General features: G+C 39.1%; 1 protein-coding gene across 1 annotated transcript in view; it reads right to left on the reverse strand.

Annotated features, from left to right (window-relative positions):
- LOC114566648 (ryanodine receptor 1) overlaps positions 1–22,729 on the reverse strand; it is a 53,361-nt gene that overhangs the window by 12,173 nt on the left and 18,459 nt on the right. Inside the window, exons 40-87 of the mRNA XM_028595284.1 lie at positions 22,303–22,414; positions 22,058–22,201; positions 20,580–20,853; positions 20,335–20,449; positions 20,043–20,175; positions 19,854–19,948; positions 19,643–19,778; positions 19,352–19,538; positions 19,116–19,227; positions 18,873–18,993; positions 18,557–18,726; positions 18,219–18,439; positions 18,034–18,124; positions 17,802–17,942; positions 17,556–17,719; positions 17,382–17,460; positions 16,598–16,687; positions 16,364–16,504; positions 16,188–16,265; positions 16,034–16,109; positions 15,804–15,927; positions 15,340–15,455; positions 15,137–15,204; positions 14,910–15,031; positions 14,737–14,786; positions 14,477–14,537; positions 14,243–14,369; positions 14,002–14,113; positions 13,816–13,897; positions 13,600–13,730; positions 13,185–13,505; positions 12,835–13,075; positions 12,586–12,673; positions 12,392–12,484; positions 11,963–11,977; positions 9,116–9,286; positions 8,897–8,956; positions 8,636–8,770; positions 7,920–8,032; positions 7,699–7,795; positions 7,507–7,616; positions 7,346–7,397; positions 7,159–7,251; positions 3,071–3,170; positions 2,920–2,999; positions 2,760–2,836; positions 2,590–2,663; positions 736–753 (exon numbers count right to left, since the gene is read on the reverse strand). Of these exons, the coding sequence (XP_028451085.1) occupies positions 736–753; positions 2,590–2,663; positions 2,760–2,836; positions 2,920–2,999; positions 3,071–3,170; positions 7,159–7,251; positions 7,346–7,397; positions 7,507–7,616; positions 7,699–7,795; positions 7,920–8,032; positions 8,636–8,770; positions 8,897–8,956; positions 9,116–9,286; positions 11,963–11,977; positions 12,392–12,484; positions 12,586–12,673; positions 12,835–13,075; positions 13,185–13,505; positions 13,600–13,730; positions 13,816–13,897; positions 14,002–14,113; positions 14,243–14,369; positions 14,477–14,537; positions 14,737–14,786; positions 14,910–15,031; positions 15,137–15,204; positions 15,340–15,455; positions 15,804–15,927; positions 16,034–16,109; positions 16,188–16,265; positions 16,364–16,504; positions 16,598–16,687; positions 17,382–17,460; positions 17,556–17,719; positions 17,802–17,942; positions 18,034–18,124; positions 18,219–18,439; positions 18,557–18,726; positions 18,873–18,993; positions 19,116–19,227; positions 19,352–19,538; positions 19,643–19,778; positions 19,854–19,948; positions 20,043–20,175; positions 20,335–20,449; positions 20,580–20,853; positions 22,058–22,201; positions 22,303–22,414 (5,611 nt within the window). The remainder of the gene's footprint in view (positions 1–735; positions 754–2,589; positions 2,664–2,759; positions 2,837–2,919; positions 3,000–3,070; positions 3,171–7,158; positions 7,252–7,345; positions 7,398–7,506; positions 7,617–7,698; positions 7,796–7,919; positions 8,033–8,635; positions 8,771–8,896; positions 8,957–9,115; positions 9,287–11,962; positions 11,978–12,391; positions 12,485–12,585; positions 12,674–12,834; positions 13,076–13,184; positions 13,506–13,599; positions 13,731–13,815; positions 13,898–14,001; positions 14,114–14,242; positions 14,370–14,476; positions 14,538–14,736; positions 14,787–14,909; positions 15,032–15,136; positions 15,205–15,339; positions 15,456–15,803; positions 15,928–16,033; positions 16,110–16,187; positions 16,266–16,363; positions 16,505–16,597; positions 16,688–17,381; positions 17,461–17,555; positions 17,720–17,801; positions 17,943–18,033; positions 18,125–18,218; positions 18,440–18,556; positions 18,727–18,872; positions 18,994–19,115; positions 19,228–19,351; positions 19,539–19,642; positions 19,779–19,853; positions 19,949–20,042; positions 20,176–20,334; positions 20,450–20,579; positions 20,854–22,057; positions 22,202–22,302; positions 22,415–22,729) is intronic.

The raw sequence follows: 22,729 nt of genomic DNA on the forward strand, positions 1-22,729 counted from the left end.
AAATATTCTATAAATATGGACTGTGTACTGTGTTCGTACTTGCCTGTTGCCTTTTTAAAATCCCAGTCCACCACTGGCTGTAATGAATTCACACGCAGACACACGGACACAGAATCATGCAGCACAAACCAACGTTGCTCTAACGCAGCAGAGTTAAATATAAGAGAGGTTGGGGCATTGTCCATCAAAATATTGAAGGGAATCCAGCGCATCATACAGTTCATCAGAGAAAGAGAGTGCACATTCTTTAGTCGTATCAAAAGTACAGTTAGAGGAGAAGTGAGATATTGACTTACAAGAGCTTCAACTTGCGTTGCAATTAAGAGTTGGTATATTCAAATTGACCAGATTTGTTTTTATTCTTTAAAGGGTTAAAAATAATGTTCTGATTGATTTGTGTGTAGCCATGTAGCCATGTTTTAATGTCAAAAATAGAGAAGAAGTTATTAAGGTTGAAAAATGAGGAACTCCATCACTATTTATCACAATTATTTTTCATGGTTTCACCAACAGTTTCAGTAGTATTTAATGAGCAGAAAAGACCAGATTCCATTCAGTGACTTTTGAAATGAACAAGAAATGTGAAGAGGGTCAGGAGCTATGAACATGAAAGATGGACAGTCATCCAATCCTCTCTTCATGGAATTTCAGTGTTAGAAAAAGAAGTGATGGAGCAAAAGGGACAGAGGAGATAAAGAGGAATAAGAGAGGCAGATGGACAGAAACATGATTTACCCCGATCTAGGTTCAACTCTGAGGACCATGAAAGGAGGGACAAGGGAGAGGTGGCAGTGATCGTGGGGAAGGGAGAGAGGATCAGTGTGTTGACAACAGTAGATGACTAATAAGAGATGAGGAGGTGGAGATTAACAACATTCCATGGCAAAGTCATTCAGGTAGAATTTCAAATGAACCTCAAGAATTAGATGAGAAAAGTGGTGAAGTAGGTGAAGGCCAATCAACAAGTCAAAGTTAAAGGTCTAATATGCAGTATTTTCCTAAAAAAACTATGTATAGACCAATACAAAATAATCCCTCTAAATCATCACTTATGACCCAGTAAAAGTGTGTAGCGGTGCCTGTATCTGCAGAGACCCTGCCCTCTGCCTGTATTTTCTTGTTATTTTGCTGTGTGTGGGTTGTTTTCGTCAACAAAGAGCCTTTGGGCCCCAAGTTGGTGTGTAACCCCCAGCCAATAACAGCTTGCAAGGTGTGCAGACCGTTTATATTCACAATACCTTTGTCACGCCCCTTAGCGTCTAATACTGATGCACATTCATAGCACTGCAGCTCCTCACATCAGACAAGAGACATTGGGGGGTGATGTGTTGTGCGGAGGTGTGGTTGTGTTTATTTGTGCTTTGAAAATTACCGCCGGGAAACAATCAGAAAATAAAGTTTTATTCTTCTGATTCCCTGCTTTGTTCTCGCTGACGGCACTCCCTCTCTTCATTTACTCTCTAGCCCGCTCCACCACTGCTGCTCTCGCTCTCTCTCTCTCTCTCTCTGGTTCCTTGAGCCGGGGAGGAGGGGCCAACTTTGAACACTTTGTATACAAACATCGGCAAATCCTTAAATCTAATCATTTAACAGTTATCCAAGTGTTAATATTTAAGGTTAGGAAACTAATCATTCAGTTAAATTTGTACAAAGGATGTTGCAGATGGAAAACATTTAGAGGAAAATTATTAATCAGTGCTCAGAATGTCAATTCATTAATTCATGTCTTATCTTGATTTATTTATTTATTTTATTTTATATGTTAATGGTGATAAGGCATATTCCATATTTGCAGTAACTAACAAAACCATCTCTTGACCAGCCATTTCTTGATTTGGGTTCTTCATTTTGACCATTCTGACTCACTATACTGTAAGATCTGATACTGGATAGAGCAGAGTTGTCTGCTCCATAATTATCCCTGTAAAATGTATATGATGTTGCTCAAAAATATTGCTGTTTTTAGCACAGGTTGTCTCTGATCTACAATCCTCTTACACATGTAGAACCTATTTTTTAACCATAAGCATGGTTTTTAATTGGTTTATGCTTTGCACAGCTGCCAATCCTATGTCACCAAAATGTGTGCTGCAAAGTGATGACATTTTTAAATACAATTGCATGAATTACTTTTAGGTCACCTGTTTAGATGATGAAGGGTGTTAAATGTAGTCCATGTTGCAAATCCGATTGGATTGGATTGGAAATGTAGTCCACGTTGCAAATGTTGTTCACTTGAGTGATGCTACCATTACTTGTGCTGCTGGGTTGAAATCGCCCACTTACTTACTTTGAATGTGTTTACTTTGTTGTTGTGGTCTACAGTATATGCAATTGATTCCTCATTCAGACAAAATGTGTGCCATCTTCATTTGTGTCCCCTTGCTGGTGATTGTGTACTTTATTGTGAAATGAAATGGGTGAGGTAAGTGTATTTAAAAATGTAATCTGCGCCTTGAAATGATGCAGATAATCTATTCCATGATAATATTAAACAATGGCTGTGGTGTGATGTCTTGCCTGCTGTATTTTAGGCCCTATTAGTTGTGAAAAAGTGTGATGTGGATGAAAAAGAGTATGAATACTTACTAGTGCCCTCCTCGGAAACCATGCCCAGCCCCTCTGCCTTGTTCTGCCTCTCAAAGGCATTTAGATCCAGCACACTGCAGAGATCATAAAAAACATTTTTTATTTTTCTTTATATAAATTTACTTCACTATTGAAAAGTTGAGAATTGTGTTTATTGATTAAAAACTGACCTGCATGTCTGCATCAATGCCTGGATACTCAAAAAGAAACCTACGTCCTTCTTATCCTTCAAGTACTCCAGCATTTTCTGACAGAAAAAAGGGGGGAGGGGGGATAATCCATAAAGGTAACTTCAAATTCAAAATGACAAAATGTTTTCAGAACACATACCCGTTGAACCTCACAGTTTCCGCCATTAAGGATAGAGATACCCAGCTTAAGGGTTGTAGTCACCATTGGTCCAGTCTCACCTACATGAAAAAAATTTTAAACTTGGCAAGGGTAAAGTCAAGTGTTGACTGAAGATAGGGAGCAAAACTACCTTTGCAGGCACTGATCATTTGCAGGACCATCTCTGCAGCACCACGATTATGAAGTCTGGACTGCTGGTACAATAGCCTTTGTTTCTCCATTTCTTTTTCCTGTGGTGGACACAAACATTATGAGCATTTGGTCTTGTTATATTTCACACAGAGAATTTAAACAGATAGAGTGGACTCTTTCAGGTCAGATATTTAATGAAATATTCAGTTACAGTCTAAAATACACCAGGACTGTGTTGCATCAGCTATTAATAAATCCATTACTAAGTTTGAACGTTAAGTCCTTCCTAAGTTCTTATTACCTACTAGTTTTAAACTAATGATTTCTTAGCTAGTCTTAGCTAGTAAAGTAATGTGTAAATCAGATGCTAAGAAACATAACGCTGTTTAATCAAGAGCAATGAACTATATAAACAGGAAGTCACTGTATCATCACAAGGCAGTTTGTGTGAGTTAAGCAGTATATAATAATAATAATAATAATAATAATAATAACAATAACAACAACAACAACAACAATACAATTTATTGATATAGCACTTTTCTTAACAATGTTATAAATTGCTTTTACAAAGGAAATAAAACCAGACAAGCCAAATAAAATGAGAATAAGGCCAAAGGACATGAGCACAGAGGACGATCAAATAAAATGAATTAAAACTGTATTAATAAAAACTAGGGCTGTCAAAATTAACGCGTTAATGCGTCATGTGGCGGCTGAGAAACGTAATACGTCTCCATAACACCAGGCGGCGCTACTCTGTATTGTTGCCCAAGTAATGAAAACCGGCAGCTGATTGGACGAACGCGTCACATGGGTTTGTTTTCTCCGGATATTGAGAGCCAGACTGTCATGGCGGCCGTTCAGAATACGATCTTATATTGTACTAAAATAGTTCACTGAAACACGTTTCCAGCAGCCTTCAGCAGGACTAAATAAGCCAAATTGTTGCTGCTGTTGTTCTGAAAGATATTAAACATTCTGAACTTAGCAGAACCTTTCCTTGTTTGTTTTTTTCTTCATATTTGCAAAGTTAAATGATTTAGCATTTAAATATCCATTATTATAAGCTTCAGTCTCAATTTAAAAAAGCGATTAATCGCGATTAATTACAGCAAATTGTGCAATTAATTAGTTAATTTTTTTTTAATCGATTGACAGCCCTAATAAAAACATATATTAAACATTTACAAATGCTTTAACAAAGATACATGTTTTAAGCAGAGATTTAAAAGAGGCCAGAGGCTTAGTGTGTCTGAGTTCAGTAGGCAAAGAGTTCCATAGTGTGGGGGCTCTAACAGCAAAAGCCCCATCACCCTTTGTCACAAACTGTGACCTGGGATTAACCAGCAGGGCTCCATCCACGGATCCTAATGGTCGAGAGGGCACATACCAGGTCAATAAATCAGAGATATATTTAGGAGCAAGGACGTAAATTTGAAGGTGTTCAAACTGACTTCCTAACCGTAGCACATGCCTTCAGATGACAGGCGTCCCTGTGAAGCAGTATCTGATGGTGTCCAATCTAATGTATTAAACCCAACAACCTTTTTGAAACTTGTTAAGATAAATCTTTTGTTGAGAATCTTATCTTTATAAATCCAGTGTACAATTGGTGGGGCAAGCAATGAAACTTAAGTAAATTTGGTTTTAGAAAAAGTATTGACACTCCACTTAATAAACACTTAAGAACTAGGCTAAGTTTGAACTTACTAACTGTCTAGCTGGTGCAACAGGCTTCAGGTGTTTAAATGTAAAGAAAGGTTGTCCATTCTATCCATTCATATTCTTGATTTCAATTCACATTCACTCTTCTTTCACACAAGTCCCTAACTTTTGAATTTATTACGGTCTAATCTACTTACCTTTTTTTTTCTCAAATGGTCCATAACTGTAGCATCACGCATCTGATCTCATCAATTGTTAAGTTAATTAATTCTGTGAATTAACTATTGATGAAATCAATGTTATGTCATGCTGTTTCAATTTATTTTATATCAAACTATTCTGACGCTTAATGCTTAATTTCTTTTATATTCTATGTGCAGTAACATTGTCTTTTAACAAGCATTTGCATTATGGGTTGTTACTGTCTATTTAAAATACCTGTCTGACTCTTGCACACACTGTCACCACACTTTATTAGTCATGGAGTTGTTACTCTACTTCTTCACGTTTGCTGGATGGAGCAAGCGTTAGACTACAGGAAACAGCCCCATTTGCTTTAGCATTTTAGCCATATAGTTTGTCAAAGTGTCTTTACTGCAGCAGCCCTGCAAATAAGAAACGTTGAACAAGAGCTGTAATCTCTCTGTATCAGAGATATTTCTTGGGTATTTCATAGCAATGTGCCTTCATGCAATGGCTCTAAATGATCATTAATCTCTACTTGTGCTAATGCACACTTCTTTATTTAACATATTGAGCCAACTGGGAATGAAATGCTCTTTTTTAGAAAGAAAATGGCAATCAACTAAATATCTCTGAATTCGGAGGACAAATTGACATTCTTTGTTCAGCCACATCACAAATCAATTTGCAGCATCCCACATTCTGACCCTAAAACACCCCCCTCCCCTCCCTCCCTTCCCACATCCAACCCCCCTCCCAACCACCCACATATGCCTGGTTATGCTCTACCCACTATGTGTTGTGCAGTTGGACCTCAAAATGAAACCTGATTCTGAACTATGCAGTGTATGATATATGTAACTTTTAAAACTATGAGTATGTGTATGAATATATAGCTTTTAACAGTATCCTACACTGGCTTTCACTGTAGTCTGTCAGTATGCTATGTGAGTGGGGGAAGGGAACATTGATCAATAGCATTCAGTTAATGAAGACTGGTGTTATGAAGGTGAGAGGGATTACATGAAGCAATGTTGAAAGAGACAGAAAGACATTGGACAGATATATAAACTGGGAGGAATGACATCACTAGTCAATGAGTTTATGTTAAATCACATTCACAATCATTTTTAATAGAAATTTGAATGGCCTTTAATAATACATCTAATATCATCTCCGGCCGTTTTGTAAAGTCTTTTAGCATGTCTAACTCCCCAGTTTGATATAAGCCCTCATACGTTTTGAAGGCATTTTTAAATTTATAAATATTTTTTAGTAGTTTAAAGCAACAATACATGTGGACAAAGCACAAAAATTGATTATGGTCAAAGAAACAAAAATCTTTTATAATAGTTCAGCTCCAGCTGCTTCTAACAGTAGAGTCAGCACTGGGTGTCCCAATGAGTGCAGTGTCCGACTACTAAACTTGTCACATGGAATGTAGAAAAGGTCAGCACAGTGGCAGCTGGTGTTTTCTATTAAGGTAAATCATAACAAACTAAAAACCCTGTCAGTCCACATCAATTCTATGAGCTGTACAGAGTAAAACTAGAGGAATGGACATTATGGTCAGCTATGGCGTAACAAGAAAACCTTTGAGCTACATTTTTCTTACACATTGATTGATTTTCATAACTTTATCCAAAGTGGTTAACATTGTCCATCAAGCTGAGTTGATAACTGATTTTGAAGTGAATTATTATTAGTGTGATGATTAATATTAATATTATTAGCAATTAATATTGTTGATGTTAAATTAAATTAATCTAATTAGACCCAATCCAGATTCAAGCACACAAAAGACTAAAAAGTCTTCTAAAAACAGTACATGGTACATTTAAATAATTACAGTGCTTGTTAAAATTGGATTGTAATAACATTTTGTACCAAATTGTAGTGAGTTTGAAAAGATTAGGGTACATATAGTAAGTGATACAGTAAAAAACCATCTGGATTGGAGCTTTACGTTTCTAAATCAAGCAACTCGCAATGAATGAAGCAGAACATACTAACAGAGGAGACAGAACACAGACAGAACAGACAGAGGTAATGAGACAAAACAAAGAGAGAGAGAGAGAGAGAGAGAGAGAGAGAGAGAGAGAGAGAGAGAGAGAGAGAGAGAGAGAGAGGGAGCAATGTGCTTGTGAAGTAATGTTCTGATGATGACGTCACTCAATGCGTTGAGAGCTACCGCTCCACTGTGTTCCTGGTCCCTAGCCCCTGGTCGCCCATTACCAGTTCTGACTGTCGCACCTCAAAGGGCATCTCATCCTCAGGACCTTCCTCCATTTCCTCTCCCCCTTCTTCTTCCTCACCAATATGGCAACTCTAAATACATGGAGAGAAGAAAATAATATAAGCATTTCAAAGTACATTATGCACAAATCTCAACACATAGTCAAAACCCTTTGCAATGACTCACCTTTGCCATAATATCTGCATATGCCATATAAAGATGATCTGTATCAAGTTTACTGAAATGGAGACAGAAAAAGAAATTGGTAAACAAGGAATAACATGCCACCATGTGTTGATATCACATTCCTGCATTTTCAGTGTTGTAGCAGCTAGGACCTATCTAACCTCTTTTCTGTCAGAGCGGTACGACTGAAATGCAGAATAAGCTGGTGGAGGGGGTCTGGCTTTGATTCTCTTTCCTCCTCTTCATCTCCTTCCTCTTGCTCCATTGCTTTCTGGGATGCACAAGGAGAGGAAGGGTAAGTAATGGCCCAGAAAAACCCTTTCAAGATGAAACAGATGTGAGATGACACTCACAGATAAGTCATCTATCATCCTGTCTTCAAATGAGTAGCCCTCAGAGTGAAGCCAATTGCGTTTGTATCCCTCAAGGAACATGTTTGAAGCTCTGTGCCTGCAATGCAAAAAAATCAAAGCAAGTAAATCAAAACAACAAAACTTTCATACATCCGCTGTAGTTATTTTGTGAACACCCCATACTGTACATGTCAGTTCTGACCTTGATGTAGCTACCTCACCTCGGAATGTTGTATAGTGGTGTCATCCTAAAGCAAGCGACCACAGCCCTGCGTCTCTGCTTGGACAACAGTTTGTGCCACACCATCTTCTTGGATTTAAATGGATGCTCCGTCTGTACCAGAGAAGGAAGACATTGGCAGTGTGGCCAAAATAATGGTATCTATCTATGGTAACTTTTTTATGTCCAGCAGGTCAGAGTTGTTAATTTTTTTTGACTGTTTTCCCTCCAACATATGCACCACATTAGTCTAATATTTTAAGCACAGGGGTCCTAACCATATTTTTGAAACCTGTAGTTAAGTAAAGCTTAAGGTTAAGCGTTGCTGATGTTTTCCTCTGATTTGTTCTTTTGGAAAAAAGTGGATTGGTTATTATCGCATGAATTACTGAGATTTCTAAACAAAGTATTAGTTTTTTTCTGTATTGTTAATGTGCTTGTAAAGCAGCAACATTTTTTTTTAACATCATAGCTGCATATTGTGCTTGTACCAAACTCCAAAATATTGAGCAATTTGTTTATCATTTTCACATACACATAATAGTAGAATGTCTGTATCTAATTCAAATAATATGTACGCAACTAGTAAAGTACAACCTTATTTTTACAAAGCTACTTCCATCTCTGTCAGAGATCCTTTATCATACTCATATGTGCTGGAGCGACAGTATGCGTCTCCTACAGTTGGTACTGGTATGGTTGAGAATGGCAACTCACCACTTCAAGGTGATAGAGGACAGCAGAAACCTCCTGCACTCTCTTGACAACTTTCAATGGAGCGTCAGCATCTTCCGCTTTCCCTGCCATCTCCTTATACAGGGCCATCTGCCAGCGCATCGATGGGTTGTCCACCTTTTCAAAAAACAGGGATAGAACAGAGCTTTCTGATATGTATTTGTGACTGATTATTTATTATCACAAATCTGATTCCTTGAAAGTAAATACAACACAATTAGACTAACAGTCCAGGAATTATACCTTGCCCTGAAGATGAAGGTTGTTCTGCAGGAACTCTCTTACTTCTTCATCAGTGTCTCTCTATAAAGTAAACAGTTGTATCAACCATTGTCCCCCTAAGAAGGGTTTGGGAGGTAAAACTGTTATGGAATGGTTACTATACTACAGTATTTAACATGATACAAATCAGACAACAGATCTTTACCAGAATCAAGTTCATTCAAAGTCAGAAAAAACTACCAAAGAGTATCGGATCTTGGCCAAGTTGATAAGCTCCTGATCAGCAGGAGAACACATGTTGAGGCCTATGGGGAGCATCTTTTTCAAGGCAGCCACTATAAGTGAAGTCTGCACAGAGTAACGATCTCCACGTTTTTTCTTCTTGGTACGTTCGGTATCTGAGCCTCCACCCTGAGAAAAGGGACAATAACCAAAAAAACATTCACAGTATCTCATAAAATGCCAGAGGTATGACAAGACAGTTACCACTGCTTTGTATCGAACACATTTACAGCCTTGATTCAATGCCACGCAGTCACTTTCGTGGATATAAGCCCTTAGTAATTAATATGTTTTCCCTATACTGATAGGAATGACTGCAACACCACAAGAGCAAAAATGCAACTTATTCTATGCATATGCTACTGTACATCATACAAAGTAAATATAAAATTTAAATTGATTACAAACTATTGAACATCATCCTACCTTTTAGTAATGACTAAGCACTATACAGTACTGCAAGCTGCTCATTATGCGAGTATGCAAACAGTAGGTCTCTCCATGTAGAAATACCCAGCTGGGGATTCTTATTAAACATGTTACTGTCAACAATGTGTAAAGAAAAAGTAAGTGCCGACATTTGAATGTCTATTTTCTGTTATTCCCCAAATATAAAATGTTTGTATTGTTTCTCTGAGCTCAGACTGGTAAGTAGAGGGTATAGTGAAAATGTGTGGCCAAAGTGGGGATATAGATGTCACGGGAAAGGGAAGCTGAAAGGAATGGGTCTTACAAAAAAGTAAATCAGTGAAATTGCATTTACAAAACATGCAACAGAAAACAGATTTCATTCAAGTGACAACCCATTCAGCATTCCATGAATAGGATAAATAGCTAAAACAAACTCCTGTTTTTCTCTAATTGTGAATTAAATTTTGCAACAACAGCAACAGCAGCCCTTGGTGAAATATTAAAATATTAGATGAAGTTACAGAACAAAACTCTTGAAATTAGAGTTAGACCTATTAGTAGCAGGCTGTTAAAATCACACACCTACTGTAAAACAAACTGTCTATGGTATATGTCCCTGTGCTCCTTAACTCCTGCTCTGTTACTGTGAGAGTTCAGTCCTTCTGTTATCTGCTCTTTCTGGAGTCCTCTAAGATGTGCAAATGTATATAAGAGCATAAAATATATGAATGCATTTTGTAATATGAATGTTTAGTCTATTAAATGCATGCTCTATGAATAGGTCACAGGGTATTTCTATTTGAGCCATAGAAGTAGATAACAGGATCACACAGTAACAGCCACCTCACAGAAAAGCGTAGAGTGCAAATATTCTGGACAATTTTTGAGAGTCAAATAGGTAAATCTAACAAAATCCAAAGTCGGTTATAATGGTGTTGTTAACAGCCTTGTAAAATGGCTAGATATTACAGGTAGGTCTGTTAATTTATTAAACAATGGAAAAGCGAACAGAAGAGGCCGGTTACAGGCTTTCTCTCAGCAATCTTTTCATTGTAGGTGTTTGTTGGGGTGTCATTGTCAGACATGTACAATTAAGTCATTCCCAGAGGCCCTACACCCTCCTATCCAAGTTTAATAACAAACACTATCTGTGCCAGTTGTACTAACTAGCCACGGCTTCAATTAAGTGCCAGACGCAAGTGTGTTATAAAGAACTAGTTTAGAGGAAACAGGGTGCAAAGCATTTTGGATAATAATATAGATAATAAGTCTGAATTAATGTATTGCTTAGGTTTATGGTCATTTTGAGCACATTTTTAAGGGAACCCAACAAATATTTCAAGAAATCTGCTTCAGTGACGTTAAGCATCGAGTCATGTGTTAGTGTGGATACTAGGGAGTGTAAAGGAAACTAAACCATGATGTGCCATGGCATTTCCAGGGAGGAGAGAAGAAAGAGCACAGAGAAGACTAGCATCATCCCCTAGTGGCAGAAAGCTGCATTACAAAAGCTACAGGTCAACCATCCTTCAACGAAAAGAAACAAAAGACATACTAGAAGACTCCAACTCAACTATGATCAGAAAAGAGCAAACTCAGTGACAGGATGATGGCACTGCGCTCTCACTGCCACATTGGGCTTGGTGTAAAGCCCAGTGTCATGAGCCCAACTCTACTGCTGAGTACTTTCATCAAGCGCCTCCAGACTCCCCCCCTCACACACTGGCAGGACTGGGGATGGCCCGCAGAAGGGGCCTGCCCTTTTGTCCAGTGATCCTTTATGAGAATGTGTGTTTTTTCCTAGTGCATATTCATTACAGTTTTCCTTATATATACTTTTGCACTAGTTAAAGTCTAAGTAGACATATATCAGTAGTTTTGTGTAAGACATGGAGTGATCTAATCTAAGACTCTGTGTCAGTACATAAGTGCGGAGGCTTGTACACTGGGGTATAGCAATACTAATGTTAGTGTAAGTGGATCCGAACTCCATCTGTCGCTACTTAGAAGAGACTTCTGGCTAGGAGTTTCATATTCTATTAATATATGTAACTATATATTTATAGCAATGACAAATTCTCAAATGAGTTTTGTTCCACTCTTACAAGACTGCAAAGTATGTATAACTAATCAGATACATGTGCTGTACATGCATGTACAGAAAAGTCACTGGCACTGAATTAGTTGTCTCAGGTCATGTCTCTCTGAATGAGAATGTGCACGTCTTTGAGAGTGTCTTTGCGCACGAGTGAATAAGTGCACTTGTGTGTTGGTGGATGTGTTAGAGTGTATGTGGATCAGTTGTGCCAGTGTGCTGGAGAGGTTGATGAAAAGCTCCCCGAAAGTGAGGTGCCATGCGGTCAGCACAGCGGTCGTGCAGGAACAAAGTCTAACCTCTGAGTCCCCGCCCTGGAAACCCAGCCGCAACCCAAAAGAAGAGGACAAGGGACAGCCAAAGAGAGAATATTGTTAACACAACTGCTATCGTTCTAAAATAGCGAATTAAAATCAAACCTCCAAAATGTATAGAAGGCTATGCTATGCGTAATGTTGTTTAAGTGCCTTTCTGATTTCGATTGATTCGTTGGATTATAGACTGTAATACAATATTTTGAATTTCCTACAGCTATACTACGGGTAATAGTTTAATAAATTACCATTTATACCTGGTTGAAAATGCTTGGTAAATTAACAAAATCTTGAAATAAAAATAAAAAACAGCGAGGGCACAGAAAAAGAAACACATAACGTTGTTACACAATCGCCTGAATTGAGATTTGACACGATACCGGCCTCACTGCAGCACTCGTTCCATTAACTTACCTTGCTCATTTTGCTCTTGCTGTCAGCGGTGAGGAATGACATGTTATTGATCTCATTCATCACCACAAAGTTCTGTTCCTCTCGTTTGAAGTTCTACAATAGAGAGAGAAACATACATACAGTAGGCAAACATACAGTAAAGAATGTGGGCTGCAACAAATGGCTGCATTCAAAGGCCAAATTAAAATACTCACATGAGATTTGGACCAGAAAATAAAGACCTCTCCAACCATTCGGAAGAGCTCTTCTGCATCTGGGTCTGGGCATGTCAGCCATCTTGCCCTGAAGCAGAACACATTACTTTAAAGCTCCCAAAAGTCATAACAAGCTTGGCTAATGAACAATAAATGAAAAGACGAGTGCAGTATGCAAATTCTGTCAGTAACAGGCCAGATTAACAGTTCAAAACTTATAATATGTTGGTGTTAGTAATTGCATTGTACCTGTTGTTGTCCACGTAGCGAATAAGTAGAGGATAAAGGGCATACAAGTCTCTGCAGAGGACAGCAAACTCATCACGTATAGTGCCATCTTCCTCATCCCCCTCTGATTTTCCCTCCATCCGCAAATGATCCTCTTCAGCTACCACCTTTGAAGTGCGTTTCTTCAACTTCTCCATTGTTGGGATGAAGTGGGACTTGAGCATTTCTGGCTTTGCCCTGCTGACAATTGGCTGTGAAAACACTAAAAGAGAAAACAAATTGTGTCATCACACTTCACCTCACTCAGGTGTAGACTGTGACTCATTCATAGTGAAGACTTAAGAATTAAAAGAGTTAAAAAAGGTGCTTACCAGCCAACCTCTTCATCCAAGAGGCCTCATCGATACCCAAGTTGTTGACAACAATTTTCATGATGCTGCCCAGCAGCTGATTAAGGTGTTCTGATGTGACATCAGTGCAGATCTGGCCCTCCATCTCAGGGAAGTTCTCAGTTCCTCTCTCCCACCAGCGAGGCAGATAGTTACACAGCATGGGCAGGGTGATTTCAATCACATGAGGCATCTCAGTATAACGAGCCCCTGACTCTGCCAAGTCCCCAATCTCCTTTAGCAGAGCATCTAGCTCTGGAATGTCTGGACATAATTCCTGGACCTCATTGGGAAGGCCCAAGACTTCACAAGAAAGATAGTGAAAAAAATTTCATTCAGAAACAAGACTTTGTCAGACAGAAAACAAATCTGAGGAAATGTAATATACTGCACTCACTGGCCCTCTCCCTGGGTGTCTTTGTGGTGTAGACAGAGAAAGCGTTGAATTCATTTAGATGGGGCTCTAAGTAGGCCACTGGCATAGCTGCTGCAAGGTGAGCCAAACACTCTCCAAGAGCTGGCCTTTGCCTGTAAATGTAAAGGAGAGTGCAAAAAGATGCTCCCAAGTACTACTTATAAATATAGATTTTAATGCATGCAGATATGGAGTTACCTCTCAACATGTGGATTCTTGACAGTACCAAGGGAGTAGATGCTACACATGATGCGATAGCATGACATCTGTAGATCATCCACTTTATGCAAGCAACAGAGACAGGTACAGCAGTTTCAGGATACATTAATAAATAAACTATTTATAATGTAAAATCAGAAATAGTACTAACGTGAAAGCACTCACACATGACATCATCTCCAAACTGATGCTGAGCAATGTGATCAAACAGGGAGGTCAGCACTGGGAGCAGGGCAATGGTTGTGTAGTTAATGTTCTGGGACACACCTTTTACTTGCTTTAAAGGAGAGAAGCAGCACATGATCATGGACTCAGGATATTTAAGGGCCTATGTTTAACAGATAATTTGCAACAGTCAGGGATTAATATGTTCAAGACCATTTCAGATATAATGTACTTCTATTACCTGATTACCCTTGGATACTTTGCCCAGTTTGAGGTTCTCTACCATCTTCTCTATATCATCAGCAGCACTCTCAAAGAATGACCGCAGCCCTGCTTTCACAATCTCAGGCCCCGACTTCATTACTGTCCTAATCAAGCAAATAAAAAAGATTATAATGAAAAACAAAAATATTTATAGCAAGTATTAATCTCAATGGCATTATGCACCTTGTGAGAAATTTCAAAAATAATAAACCTTGCATCCAATGACCGTGCCAGAATGTGAAGACAGTTTACAATTGCTGAAGCGTCCGTTCCTGCACATACAAATACAGTTCTGCTGATATGAGGTCTTTCATAGAATTCAGATCACTGTGTACACATACTGTATAAAACAAGAGAATCTGCACTCGCCCTTACCTGGGAAATGGAAAAATACATTACAGTTACATATGAGAAACACAGAAAAGAGTGAAAAGATTCAGAAAGATTGATGTTGAGAAAGTGGCATCTTACCAAAGAGAGAAACTCTGTGCCTCACCAGAGCAGACATTTTACAGAAGATACTATGATGAGAAGAAAAGGACAGAGAAAGAAAGGAAAAAGCAAGAAAAGAGACACTGATAAAAGGGGGAAAGTAATATTTGAAAATATGTGGGTTATACATATTTATATAAAAGAAAGATCACCTTGCAATCATCTCCTTCTCCTTATTGGAAGAATGCCCACCACTACCCAGAACTTTTGCAGGTGTCGACAAGAAGTAGAGGCAGTGGTTTTTGAAATATTGGTTGATTAGAGGCATCAAAATCTGAGAGAGAGAGTTTTCAAAGAGGGTTTTCACACTTAGTCCAGAGATAAGGACAATTTGGGTCTTCAAAACTGTGATCACTCTTATTTCACACAATAGTCTCACCTTGGCAAAGAATTTGATTTCCTGTTCATGAGGAGACTTTTCCACTCGTCCACTGCTTACCACAGCCTCTGTGAAACACATTGCAAAATATGATAGTATCACAATAACATTGGAAACAAACAACTATGTTGAGTGACAGAGAAATGTGTTATTAATTCTATCAGATGTTATAATATATGTCCTTCATTCTTGCCCCACAGTACCAAGATGAGCGATGAACTCCTGGGCAATTTCCATCCATTTCAACAGCTTTTGCAGGAAACCATAAGCAAATCTCTTCTCGATGGATGAGATGTCAGACTCCATATCTTTCAGGCCCCTAAAGTGAAACAGAGTTTAAAGCTTTGTACTTTGTACTTGAATTTAATGAAATATTTCCCAACTTCAATACTGGTTCCCTTATAGTTAAATTATCATAATATATGATCATAAACAAAAACATAAAGTATTACCTAAAACTAAAAATACTTTTCTTGCTGTTTCTGTTTTTTTTGTGTTCTGTGAGTATTTTGAAATATAGTACATAAAGTACTTTATAAATAAAACATTTTTGCATTTTTAAAGCACTTCTATTACATTTTAGCAGATTAAATGAAAATTGATTTAAATAGTATGAAACAAACAGAATCCCCTGCTAACTGTATAAATTGCTCTTCTGCATTATTACCTTGTGACAGCATATCCATTGAGCTGCAGGAACTTGAGCAGCTCATAAGCCTTCTCTCTATCCCGTGCTTTTTCTTTTGCTGTCAAAGTATCATAAGGCACCAGCAGAGGATGTGTTCCACCTCCTACACAAATGGGGGCACAATCAAAACTTCTGAAGAAATTGGACATGAGCCAAATCTTTCATTTTCCATATGTCTAGGTTCCCTCCTCCAAAAAAAGATATCTAACCTTTGCCCTGCAGCTCCAACTTTTTCTTCCGTCCCCAGGTGTTATGGTAATTTTCTGCCAGTTGCTCTGCCATAGACTGTGAACAGATATAAACTATGAATACTGATCAAATGCTATGCTATATGATTATAGCACAGAAGGTTCAAACATGTACCTGCAGGTCTCTTGAAAGAGCCATGTGTGTGATATCAATGGGCTGCGGACTGTAGCCATGGCTTGGGTCATAGGTTGCCTAGAACAGAAAGAGTTATCATTATATACTGTACAAAAAAATAACACTGCCGTGACAACATTATTAAGTATTAGTACATTCATAGAACTGCATTATACCTGAGCAGTCTGTGAGATTTTTCGTGATACTGCCTTCTTCTTCTCTGACTCTTCATCCTCTCTAGCTTTATCTAGGTTCCATTCCCATGCAAGCATGGCTTTGACTGACTCTTTGATTGGCCAACGATAGATCTCTTTGTCCTACCAGAAAAACAAATGTCTGTGTGATCAAAAGCAGGGACAGATGAAGTAAAAGTACAGGAAGATTTAATGCACAGCGAACCGTGAACCTACCTTCTCTGAGAAGGTTTTGTATGGTCTGAGCATGGGATGAGTTTTTGCATTTTCATCCAGCACCTCGCCATATGACCAGTTATTCTGGATCTGAAACATAAATACATAAACAATATGTGTTACTGCTGTCATTTATGCTTAGAAATATAATGGCTTTCTTCTTAAAGTGCTCATATTATGCTCATTTTCAGGTTCATAATTGTATTTAGAGGTTGTACCAGAATAGGTTTATGTGGTTTAATTTTCAGAAAACATCATATATTTGTTGTACTGCCCATTGCTGCAGCTCCTCTTTTCACCCTGTGTGTTGAGCTCTCTGTTTTAGCTACAGGGTGAGGCATTCCACTTCTGTACCATCTTTCTTGGGAGTCGCACATGCACAGTAAGTACTGCTAGCTTGTCAGTTGCAGAGTATGAGGGCGTGCCATGCTAGGCATGCTAGCAGCTAGGCAAGCATTATAACGTGTGTTATGGAAGTAAAGGCTGGACTACAAAAGAGCTGTTTGGAGCAGTTTGTGAACAGTGTTTTCTCTGGAAGATGGTAAGTCCCTTTTGGGTGGACTTTGGACTTTTTCACTTTGTAAACCTATAATGTGCACAAAAAAAGATATATAACGTAATAAAGGAAAGGGAAAAAGCCAAAAATCATAAAATGAGCACTTTAAGTTAAGCACATAATGTATAGCTGTTCTAATTAAACTAACCCAACATGTTGCTCCTGAATTAGCTGAGTAATAGTATTAGATTATTGTGTATAATCATAGTGAGTGAAAACAAGTTCTACCTTTTCAAAGGCCCATCTATCATGTGTATATTCAGCATATTTGTTGATGAGGGGATCCAGTCGCTCAGGGATAATAGTGCTGTGGTTGGAGAAATAATCAGTGCATTTAGCTTTAATTATTTTACAGAGAGCTACATTATGCATTGGAAGGCATAATGACAAAACTCATCTTACTTTGTGGTCTCTACTGGTTTAGGATCAAAGTTTCCCTCTGCATCTACTGATGCTTTTTTCTCTGTTTTGGAGGAGTAGCTGGCATCTACATAGTCGGGAGGAATGGCTCCAGCAATGGCGCAGATGCATGGCATTGCAATTTTGAAAATCTCAGCATCAAATTTCTGAAATTACAATAACAATGTATTACAATATGCCCATACACCATCCAATATATTAATAATTATAATATTGCAGGAGCTCCACCTTGTGTGCTAACGATTCAAAGATCCCCCAAAACAGTTTGCGGGTCAGATGCAGCTCCTCTTCTGATGCGACTCCAAAGTTGGCCCAACCATTAGGGAGGCAATAATATTTCCAACAACGCTCATAGTGATTGGTCAAAAGCTGCATGATGCAAATAAAATAAAAGTGAAAAATAAATACTAGAAGAGCATGTGTTTTAATAATTTTAAAATGTTTAAAAAGGTCCTCATACCTTCAGTGGCATTTTGGCATACTCATTGAGAATGGGCACATCAAACACCAGCCGTCTTAGCAGGTGCTGAAGCATGGATGGGCGTAGATGTCTGAAAGAAAGATGAACAAAGATAAGTTCAACTATAAACCTGGCTATATTAAATTACATTAGAAAAAACATGTTTGCCATGAGGTTAAACTCACTTGCACAAAGCCATGAGGCACTCTTCAATGATGTCTCTTTGGGCCTTTGTGAAGGCTCGTCCACGAGACAGCCGGTAGATTGTGTGCAACATTGAGTCAATCATTATGGCTCGGTGGTCACTGCCAGCAAAGAGCGGGGCACACTTGGTGATTAGTGGTAACACAGCAGAACACAGGTAGCGGTTCAAAGCGAGGGCCATCTCTGTGGTGCTGAAAGCAACCTGTTGAACAGAAATTCTAGCAGTGAATTAAGTCCAACAGTATGTTTTTAATCCTGATCTGCACTCCTCCCCAAGGACCATATACAACTGTATGTTTGTAAATTGTTTGAGGCTTACCGTGTCCAGAGAGGCAGCAGCCCTCATGTCAGGCAGAAAGCCCACCTCCAGCACATGGAGCAGGAAATCCTGGTTGTCAATACCATACACTCTATCCAGAAACAGAACCATGGGAGCCTTGTGATCTGGCACAAAACTAGCTGACATCTTTGGTTCTATAATGCTGTTGTCTAAGCAACGACATAAAGAAAACATTTTGGAAAAATCATTAACAATATTCAAGTTGGACAGAAGTGAACTGATGGCAGTGGACACTTTCAACACTAATTAAAGGCACCTAACTTCATTAATTCTATATGTTTTCCCAAGTGTTTACCTTTTCCAAATGAAGGAATCTGAACAGAAAGGCTGATGACTCCCACCAAATCTTCAATAGGGACCAGAGACCTCAGGATGGCCCTGATTCTCAAAGCCTCACCCTTACCGGCCTGGATCAACTGTAGAGACAAAAGCATGGTTTTTCAATAAGGACATTTTCAAATAGATGTCTTACATCTGTATCTTTCTTTTTTCTCAAGCTGTTTGATAAGTCTGGTATGGTAGCTACTAAACAGCTTACATGCATCTCTGGAGCACAGCGTCCAAGCAAGTCAATAAGGGCAGAGTAGAAGGACATAATGGCATTTCCCAGGTGCACCCTGTTCTCCTCGTGCTGCTCCTCTCCACCAAACCTACCAAAAAAAATAAAGTGGCTCTATATCTTTCTGCTACAGCAACACAGAGGAGATAACACACACTGTGGCAACTCATTAAATACCATAAGAAGGCCTTCAAACCAAAGCTAAGAGCTCTTACATGGGAAAGCGTCTGTCTTTCTTAACACTAGGGCCATCCCTTGCAGGGTCCTCTGATATTTTGATGGCCTCCTCGATTGCAGCCAGCAGACCATTACCCCCCTCACCTCTAAGGGCTGGACCAAAGCACTCAGGCCTGCGAATGAGGAGACGTACCACCACATTGGCATTCTCTTCTACGCTCTCTCCTACAGAAGGGGAAAAAACAAAGCATTATCTGATTATAAGGGAGAAAACAGATTATGGGCATTAGAATTAAATATTGCATTGTGTAGCAAATAAAAAATCTGACCATTGACAAATACAGCAAAACGAAGAAAGTCAAGGTATTTCTCTCCGCCACAAGGATTCCAGCCAATGTCTGGGTAGCCTTTAGACAGTAGCATTGGACAGCTCTGAAGTCCACATCCAGCTAAATATTTCACCACCTGGAAAGATAAGTGTATTTCCATGATAAATAATTTTGCACAATGCTTGTTTTGTACGTATCGATTGTATTTTACCATTTCGAGGTCCTGCTCTTGGAGAGCCAATGCCAGCTCATTGTTGTCAATACAAGAGGCTGCAGCTACGTCCAAGGGGGTGGAGCCCCGCATTCCTAAAGAACAGCACATAATGCCCAGCTTAATCACAGTTCACAAATCCACAATAAATCATTAAGAATAATGCTGGAACTCAACAAAGTAAATCACCAAGACCGATGCCACTGTTTTGGAGAAGGTAGCTGAGGTGGTCAAACATAGATCGCTGATTTTGACGACTGATGCGACAAAAATAGCAGAGAAAACGGCAGCAGTTTGTTACCACTCGAGGGAATCGGATCTCCTATTGGAAGGGAGCATGTTACAAATGTAAAGTTAAGTAGCATTACCTGGATCTTATTGTCTATTTCTGTCTATTACTTGGTGGTAATATAAAGCAAGGTCGATTTTTATACTGTATTAAGCAAAATTAGAATGCAGTTGAGTGGAATAAAAAACATACCTTTGAGTCCCCACCGCCAAGTACATTAACCATGACCTCCATGACAGTTTCATGCATCCCCAGAGCTCGCATCAAGTTGGGGTGCTGATAGAAAACTTTGTTACTCATGATGTTCCTAAGGAAGACAAACATTAAGTTGGCGTATAGTTTCTGTCAATTATCCAAGAATTTACTTCAAGGCAAGATATTAGATTTATTGTCCCAGAGGGATATTTGTAAGGCCAGATATATTAAATAAAATTAACCCGATGCTTTGAATCATAAGCCTCTCTTCTTCTGGACCCATCTGGACAATAAGCAATGAGCGGATCTGGCCCAAGCACTCCAGCAGGTCCATGGTGTCGTTAATTGACACTGCGTTGATGGTGTAGGCCTTGGGAAGGGCACGCATGAGCTCACCCAGCCCATCATACTGTCTGTGAAGGAGGCTGAACATCATACGCACTAGCTCAGGGTTCTGGATAAATGACTCCTGGGCCCAATGGATCATAGTATGGGAAATCAGCTCCTGCAATGTGCCTGGCAAAGTACAAAGAGTAAAAGAGATATTTTACTGAATTAAATCCAGCTGTGTGTCATGGCAGTGTGGGCAGTGTTTAACTTCCCTCCCTGGCAACCAATGCCTCAGATCTCAGCGGACCTCCACTGCTCTGCTCCATGCACTTGCACCAAAGAGATAAGCCAAACACTTCAACTAAACACACAGCCCATACAAAGATGAAACAGAGCTGCTTTTCTCCAGGCAAATATTCATACACACTAGAGCTGTCAATATGAATGTGAATAATGAGTTAATGCAAATTCCTATTAACGGCACTATTATTGTTGACGTGCAATTAACGCATGTGCGTTCTGTGAGTTGGGCATCGGGCGGCTCTGTAGTTTTGGAAATCTGGAAGCGATGCAGCACTCGCGGTCACAGCACATTATTTTGACCCCAGTGTGAACTTCGGAACTTGAAAAATATCCCTTTTAAAGTACATTTAGAACAGATAAAAAATGTGTGATTAATTTGCGCTTAATCGTGAGTTAAAGTGATGGTTCGGAGTAATTTCACCCTATGGTCCTTTGCACCATGACCTCGAGCCAAACAACCCCCCAGAAGCTTTTTTCAGCTGGGTCGAACATTGGACGAGTTAACGTTATCAGCTGAATAGCTTAGTGCAGGCGCTAATGGATCCACGTTTGTATCTCGTAAATGACCCCACTAATAATGCCCGAAATGATACCAAACTTACTACTACAGTAGTACAAATAGGTTATGCACTCATAATGATTGGAAAGTTTGTAAGTACACCAGAAGTTTATGTAAATAACACTTGCCTGTTGGCTCCTGCTCTCTGCTGCTGCTGCTGCTGCTGCTGCTGCTGCTGCTACTGCTACCGGGCAGTAAGATTGCTTCTGGTGTACTTACAAACTTTCCAATCCATCATTTTATGAGTGCATAACCTATTTGTACTACTGTAGAAGTTTGGTATCATTTCGGGCATTATTAGTGGGGTCATTCACGAGATACAAACGTGGATCCATTAGCGCCTGCACTAAGCTATTCAACTGATAACGCTAACTCTCCCAATGTTCAACCCAGGTGAAAAAAGCTTCTGGGGTGTTGTTTGGCTCGAGGTCATGGTGCAAAGGACCCTAGGGTGAAATTACTCTGAACCATCCCTTTAACTATGGACAATCATGTGTGTACGTGACATGCAAAAGATGAGAGGCTCACTTGGTTTTTTATCTTCCTGTGGCTCAGGCTCCACCTCTACCTTCTTCTCGCGAATTCTTTTCACCTTTTCCAACAAACGGACCAGTCGTCCCCGGAGAGAGTTATCCACTTCTTCCTCTTGTTCTTCTTCTTCAATATGAACACCTAAGAGTGAAGACTTAAATTAGATACTGTAACTTATATTTGAATCTGCTATCAGCAGTGTTTATTTCAAATGCTGATTGATACTGTAGATGAAGACTGACCACAGTGAGCCAGCAGAGCATTATGAAAAGTCAGCAGAGATTCGCGGACTTCATCAGGAACAGGGCACTCTTCATCCTCAGCACAGTTCTTAAAGTTCATGAGCATGTTGACCTACACAACAGCAAGAAAAGAAGTATGCTCATTCTAATTTTATTTTTCAAAAGCCAAAAATGGTTCATCTTAGGAAGCGTTGTGTTATTTAAGGAGTTTCTTTGGTAAGATATAGTGGACATGCTTACTCTTCTGTGAATGTTTCCAGAGTGAACACTTTTTTAAACCAGCTGTTCTGAAAAGTTCTCATTTTGTTATTATGTAATCTACATTTGCCCAGTATTCTACAGAATAAATTAAAATACACATGAACAAAAAAATATTGTGCACAAATGCAGGGTAAATTTCTACTAGCTTTTTTAAACCATGTTTCTA

Source organism: Perca flavescens, chromosome 13 (assembly GCF_004354835.1).
Source record: "Perca flavescens isolate YP-PL-M2 chromosome 13, PFLA_1.0, whole genome shotgun sequence".
NCBI lineage: Eukaryota > Metazoa > Chordata > Actinopteri > Perciformes > Percidae > Perca > Perca flavescens.